The sequence below is a fragment of the Cryptomeria japonica genome, chromosome 5 (genome assembly GCF_030272615.1).
Source record: "Cryptomeria japonica chromosome 5, Sugi_1.0, whole genome shotgun sequence".
Taxonomy (NCBI): domain Eukaryota; kingdom Viridiplantae; phylum Streptophyta; class Pinopsida; order Cupressales; family Cupressaceae; genus Cryptomeria; species Cryptomeria japonica.
In genome coordinates this window covers 719,583,528-719,590,312 of record NC_081409.1, presented here as the reverse complement: position 1 = coordinate 719,590,312, position 6,785 = coordinate 719,583,528, and the positions used below count along the sequence as shown (strand labels likewise).

At 32.9% G+C, this 6,785-nt stretch overlaps 1 protein-coding gene across 4 annotated transcripts; it reads right to left on the bottom strand.

The window, feature by feature from the left end:
- Positions 1-734: 734 nt before the first annotated feature.
- On the bottom strand, positions 735-5,761 carry LOC131055921 (arogenate dehydrogenase 2, chloroplastic). Of its 4 annotated transcripts, none has more exons than XM_057990232.2 (3): positions 5,603-5,761; positions 5,427-5,508; positions 735-2,098 (listed from the first exon to the last, which is right to left on the bottom strand). In XM_057990232.2, exon 3 carries the CDS (start codon positions 2,071-2,073, stop codon positions 940-942), a length of 1,134 nt encoding a protein of 377 aa, XP_057846215.2. In that variant the 5' UTR covers positions 2,074-2,098; positions 5,427-5,508; positions 5,603-5,761; the 3' UTR covers positions 735-939. The 4 variants fall into 4 exon arrangements, with proteins under 4 accessions (XP_057846215.2, XP_057846214.2, XP_057846218.2 ...); XM_057990231.2 differs by having other exon boundaries at positions 735-2,104; positions 5,603-5,747; XM_057990235.2 differs by lacking the exon at positions 5,427-5,508 and having other exon boundaries at positions 5,603-5,719.
- Positions 5,762-6,785: the final 1,024 nt, after the last annotated feature.

The window sequence follows — 6,785 nt, the reverse complement described above, 5'->3', positions numbered from 1 at the left end:
AGGAGAGATAAAAAGAGGAAGATGTAGTCTTCTCTTTAGTTTGTTCATTGTTGTTTTTCACATTTGGAGTTGGACATATCATTATATGTAATTTTGTAAACATTTATAAACTTATGCTGCTATATACATTTTGTAGATCATATGACATGTGTAATGTTTCAAGTATGGCTCTTATGTTCTCTAAATGCATTAATTTCTTTATGTTTCTTTTGTAAAACTATGGTTTTTTTTTTTTATGCCAAGTCTTTTGCGAGTCTTACACGAGTCCGAGTCTGAGTCCAAATTTTTGGTTAGTCGAGTCCGTGGCGAGTCCGAATATTAAAACTTTGAACATGACAATGTGGAATAACACTTAACCAAGCAAGAACATATGTTAACTACCCAACTCCAAGCATCCTGCTCTCGTTATATAACTGATAGATTATGTCATTAACATATTTTGCATTCAATAAAATCAAGTTCTTCCAATTGGCTGCATGCTCTAAGCGTAAACATTGAAAGATAAGATCAGATATAAATTTGGATATATTAAAAAATTGCAAACTAGACATTAAGGAAATAGTAATAGTTTTACTCATGAATACATTAATTCCCTTGTGGTAATAATTAAGTATGCTAAGATGAAAAGCAAGAATACAGAACATACAAATTAATAAATATCCTCATGCAAAATACCCTGCTATCCCAAGATTTCTAAATGTCAGCTAATTCTGAAGACAAAATAATTCAAAAAGTACATAGAGAAAATGTGATGCCTGCTCTTTTACTTCAAAGAACCTGCAATGACAAGCCAATAGAAAAAAGGGAATTTTTTAAGAGAAGTCTCATAATAAAAAGGGGAAATTTTTAGCAACTATATTAAACATACAAATCTCTGCTAAGCTACAGATAAGAAGGAAATTGCATGGCTCTACTTGGTTTCTAAAGAACAGGATTCATTTATTTTGTTCTTAATGGAATTGCAGTGTCTGAAGGGCTAGAGTTTTTCAGATCTGCAAGAGTTGAATTTTGCTCAGACACTTCTCCCCTGGCAACCCCATCGAATAGCTGTGTTCTTAAAATCTTGTGCAACCGGCCTACAAGCTGTTTCTTTAGAGCATCAAAAGCCATTTCTAATCTCTCCAACTGCTCTGTTGAATTAACATTGTACATAAACAAACCATAATAAAGATCAAAGCTGTCTCCACAAGTGTTCTCAACAATACGAAGTAGTGACTCATATCCTTTAGTATTGATTGGGGTGGATTCCAAATTCAATTTTGCTAACATCCTCCCAACAGTGTGTGTAATGAATTGTGTTTCAGCCGCATGGCGATCATGTTCTGCACAGGACATCTCAACCATTCTACAGCCTTCTTTTGCAAATATATTCAAAAACCGTTCACAACGCTCAGCTCTCAACCCTTCTCCAATCTTAATCTTATCATAGACCAAAGGAAGACCACTCCACCCAGCTTTCCCACTCTCAGGACCAAACATAGGATGAGTGCACAATATATCAAATTCTGAGGGAAGCACCTGTAAAAAGAGATTGCGTGGAAACTCTTTGACTGAAAGGACATCTGCAAATAATGTATTTCTTTTCAATCTTTGAAATGGAAATGATCTCAACACAGATTCTGTTGATATGATTGATGTACATAGCAATATAACCTCAGGATGTTCTTCACAAAAATCATCTTGATCCAAGTAAAAAGAAACCCCCATCTTGCGTGCAACCTTGCTATGATCAGATCGAGAATGAGCCAATACTGTATGACCTTGCCGGACAATGGTCTTTGCAAGAAACTGACCAAAATTGCCAAACCCCACTATGCCAATCTTTAGCTTGCTATACTTCTCAATTTCATTACTTATCTTGGATTCATAATCAAATGGCTGTGCAGCATCCAAAGCTATAACTTTCAAAGGGCTTGGAAAGCGACTCTGTTTTTCATTTTGTTTCTTCTTCTGAGAAACCAAAACTACTGACTTTGGATATCCTATTTTTGTTGGCATTAAAGGCTGTCTGAAACCAGAACAAAGTTGAGAGGAATGAAAGGAAACAGTGGAAATTTTGACTGAAGCAGCCATGTCCAAACTTCTTCCGTACTTTACACTGTAGCTTCAAATGAACAAATGAGGATGTCAGACAGCTCAAAAATTTAAGTAACTAAACAAATACAAATGTAATAATATAAGCTCTCTAGGCTAATAACTTGGTAGTAATTATTGAGCATTTACATAAAAATCAAGCTGAATTGGAAAAGCAACAACCTACAAATTGAAGCTATATAGGATAAATTTAATGCTGCCAAAAAGTTTAATTCTTCTCTGATAATTCAACAAATAAAGCTATGATAATCCAGCTGCAAAAAAATCACAAGTTTGAATAAAGATAAGATATTCCCTTTTGTATGGCTCCAAATATCAGACTCTAAAAGCTGATAATAGCAAATGCTCAGCTGTAAAGGATAAAATATATTACACCATCACAGGTTCTTTACTCAACAGACTAATATTGCTCAAGAAAAGACAAAAAAAAAAGATTAAGAGCGAGGATGCTACCAGTAACTAGAAAATCTTATAGAGGTGATCCTGGAACACGGGAAGCACACAATAATAATAGCAAGATTGTCTTATAAACCAGTTAGTCAAGGATTGGGCACAAATATCTCAGCAACTGGTTAAGAAATCTCTATCATTGTGAAGCAAAAAGCTAAGAGCCATATCTCTACCACCAAAAATGGACGCTATTGCATAAGGTAGACCAAGATGTTCCAAACTACCAGTTATGTGGGGGTTGCAGTGCTAATAATTTTAACAGAAATGAAAAATATCTAAAGATTGTTTAAAGCAGAACTTCCAAATTTGGCAAGCGAAATCTATAGGGCATAACCTATAGCTTACAATGTTCCCTGCCTCTTCAAATGCCAAGATTTAAAACATTCAAAAGAAGTTAGAACCTCTAATCTGATAGAAAAACAGGGAAGTTATGCTCAGCTATGATTCAGATTTGATTGGATATATTATAGGTTTGCCTGATGATCTTAAGAACTGAATTTAGACATTAACCACGAGTGGCCAGAAATAGTCAATGAAACTAAAAAAGAGTATATGGTTGACAAATCACACAAAGGAGCACCCATGACAAGAATTTCGTCCACACTTATACCACACCACATTAAAGGAAGTTCATAATCTCACGAAAGATTTACCAAGAAGAAACAGGCCAAATCTTCATTCTATAAATGAATGATCAAAATAAAGCCAGGTTAGACTCAATGCCACTGTTGAGATGCCTAAGAATCAAAACTCTTTAAACAGCAAAAGCAGTATTGGTGGCTAAAACCTAGCATTAATGCGGATATAATGATGCAAAACTCTAAAAATGAGAATAAGCAACTGATCCTTAAGTTTTACCCCTGATCTTCAAAAGAAACATATCCCCAGCTGTATGTTCAGGGTCAAAACACCACCAAAACAAGTGCGAAAATTCAGCTTACTTGGGTTTAAACATAATTTTTTGATGCTCAAAAACTGTAAATATGGAAAAAAGAAAAGGAAGGGAAAATGGGAACATTTACAGCTGAAATACCAGATGTGGTGTAATGATAATAATGCTAGTAACAGCAACACCCAGCTTAAAATACCCTTACTGCAATTAGACAGCCTATCACTCTAACAAACAAGCAGCAATATAGCATACCCCTACATACTATTAAATACATGGAAGGATGATCTAGATTTACAATCCTTAAGAATTCAGTAAAGTCCAAGCTCGCTGATATCAGATTGAAGGTGGTCTGCAACTTCCCCGGTACTGGAAAACTACACATAGTTTTATTAAAATCAATTAGAAAAAAAAATGTCATATCAAACCAGCCAACTTAGTCTACCAAGAATATAATAGTGAAGGCCAAGATGCTAAACCTTACTTGGCATGCTCTAATATTAGAGTGGGAAAACCATGTGTTATAAACTTATAACTGATATAAATCGGCCTCAGAGAAAAAAATGAGTTACCAAAAAGCAAGTTCAACTACTGATAAAATGGAAACAACTACTGCAGGTTCACCAACTTATAGATGGAATCATTGACTGCTGAAGATGCATCAATGGTAGGACAATCTGAATGAATCCAATCTATTGAGGTGTTTGACCCATAGGGCAAGGCCCTCACCTCTAAAAGGCAGTTCCTTAACTAACTCCAGGTCATTTCTGCACTCAGCCAAATTTAGTTTGGTTAACCTCTTTGACTGATAGCATTTAGATCTCACCCATCTTATCTGTCAAGTGATTGAGGGCAGCAGAAGAACCTCAAACTACTGATCAAGCGAATCAATATGTGCATAAAGTAAATCGTATAGAGATCTATTTAGCCCCTCTGACAGCTAGCATTAAGGATTTTCCCATCATATATGTCAAGTGGTTGAGAGCAGCAGAAGAACCTCAAACTGCTGATCAAGGAAATCAATATGCTCATAAAGCAAATTGTATAGAAATATATTCAACCTACAGTTTCCAGTCTTGATCTCTAATGGGCATTGCTCTGAATAGAGATACTGGGGATTTTATGCCAAATGGTTCTATTATTCCACATCAATCAACAGCTGAAAGGTGAGTCAGGAAAGGCCAGCTGCATCACCAGGACTAAGGCTGAACAATATTAAAACCCTATAATTTTAAAAAAATCCAAGATATATTATCACTTTTTAAGGAATATGATACCTTAATTTTCGGAAGCCATATTCCATGAGTTGTAATTCACAAGAACCCATCTCTCATGAGACTGAAAGATTTGATCAGGACTCATCACATCTAAGAGATGACTACAACAGAGACTTAACTTTCAAATAAATCACCTATCACAACAATATTCCTCCTCAAAATGAACTTATTTATAGAGTTTATCTGACATCACAAAATTGGGTATGGAAGTAAGTGGATTTCATCTAGATGCAATGAGTGCTAATTGAACTATCCATTGTCATGAGAATTAGATCATGAACTGCTACTTCATCAAGTAGAAGAAGATTGAGTTAAAAACAAGCCCATGGGCCGTATAAACCATTCACAAAAGAAAGAAGCAAGGAAAAAGAGTTTTTAACAATTATATACTTAAAAAAAGAGAAAACCTTGAAAATTATAAATTGCATGCAATATATGTAGAAAATCAAGCCTTAGCTCACTTCATCGAATAAAAGCCAAAAAAACAATAAAGATAGTAAAGCCATTCCATTAAGTTAGGGAAAAGGAACCTGAAATATAGTGAAAAGGGATTTCCAACAAATTCTACTTATCCCACAATTTAAACCAAAAAATCTCTGAAACTCCTTTCTCAGTTAATAACCAAGACCTACAAACTTTTCTGAGAAAAAAGCAAAGATATTCATTCCATGGCCACCAAAACGCAACGTAAGCAGAAAACAACGAACATAATTTACCTCAAAATATGCAGAAACAATTCCCGTAACTCATCCAAATCGATCTGTCTTCTTTTGCGAGAATGATATCAAAGTTGACATCCTTTTAAACGAGATTTGAAAAATATAAATAAAAAATATTTGAGATAATTCGGATTTTAAATGCCAACATGCAGAATATGCGACGAAAATCATACCAGATGACAGCTGTTCGTTTATCACGACCAGAAACCCTACGAGTAAATGCCGTGTAGATTTGTGAGGTGGACAGGAGAGGATTGAATGTTGTATTTCAACATCAGTCTCTCCGTCGGAAAAGATCTCCAGTAATATACGTATCCAGTCAAATGTTAAATACAGCAACTTAAAACGTGAGCATGTTCCGACAAAAGCTATTTCTTTTTATTTGATGATGTTTGTTCATCCAATCAGCAATAGAATCTTTAAAGTCGTTCATGTCCTCAAATTTTTTGAAAGGGGCACTTTTTCTAAATAATAACGGCCACGCTTGCAAAAAGTGAGAGAATGTTTATCTTCCAACAAAATGGTATATTTATGATAAAACTATAATTATCTATAGGTTTCTTATGTGAATATTCATGTAATAATTTACAGATATCAATTTTTAATCTAAATCCAAACAATTTTCCAACATGAATATTCACATAAGAAACCTATAGATAATTATAGTTTTATAATAATATTAATGAACATGAATGTGAAAGGCAAAAGTCATAGATTATTATTCAACTTGAAAGAGATTAAAGAAATAATAATAATAATTTAATAAAATAATTATATATTTTAGTAAATAATTTTGCTTCAAAATTATTATAAAACTCTTTTAATAAATTTTAAATACATAAAATTAATTTTTCAAATAAAAATAAACTAAACAATGTAAATAAAATAAGCTAGTTTTTAAATAGTTTCAAAGTTTAAAAAATATAAAGTAAAATAAAATAATTCTCTTAAGAAAAGGGTTCTTAAATAAATAAAATAATTTAAATTTGTTATCTTTTGTAAGTTTTAGATAGATGTACTTAAGATATATTTATATTAGATAGATGTATTGTTAGAGTAAAAGGTTTTATTTACTTAATTAATTTAATCATATTGATTAATTAATTAAGTCACCTTTTTTCTTTTTTCACTTAAGCTAAATTTAGGAAGCTTTTTTAGGCATTTTATTATCATTTAATATGCATGCATCCCTTAAGTATATTAATAATTAATTCATTATTAATTTTTTATTTTTATTTTTCTATCTTTAGAATTAGATTTCTTTATAAGGATGGCATATCCTTCATTGTAAATCAAGCAATATTCAATCAAGCATTCAGTTCTTGTTATTGTCTTTGTGAGATTTTGCCAATATCA

Coding starts and splice junctions, on each gene's coding strand:
- LOC131055921 (XM_057990232.2), bottom strand. CDS start 2,073: ATGGCTGCTTCAGTCAAAATTTCCACTGTTTCCTTTCATTCCTCTCAA.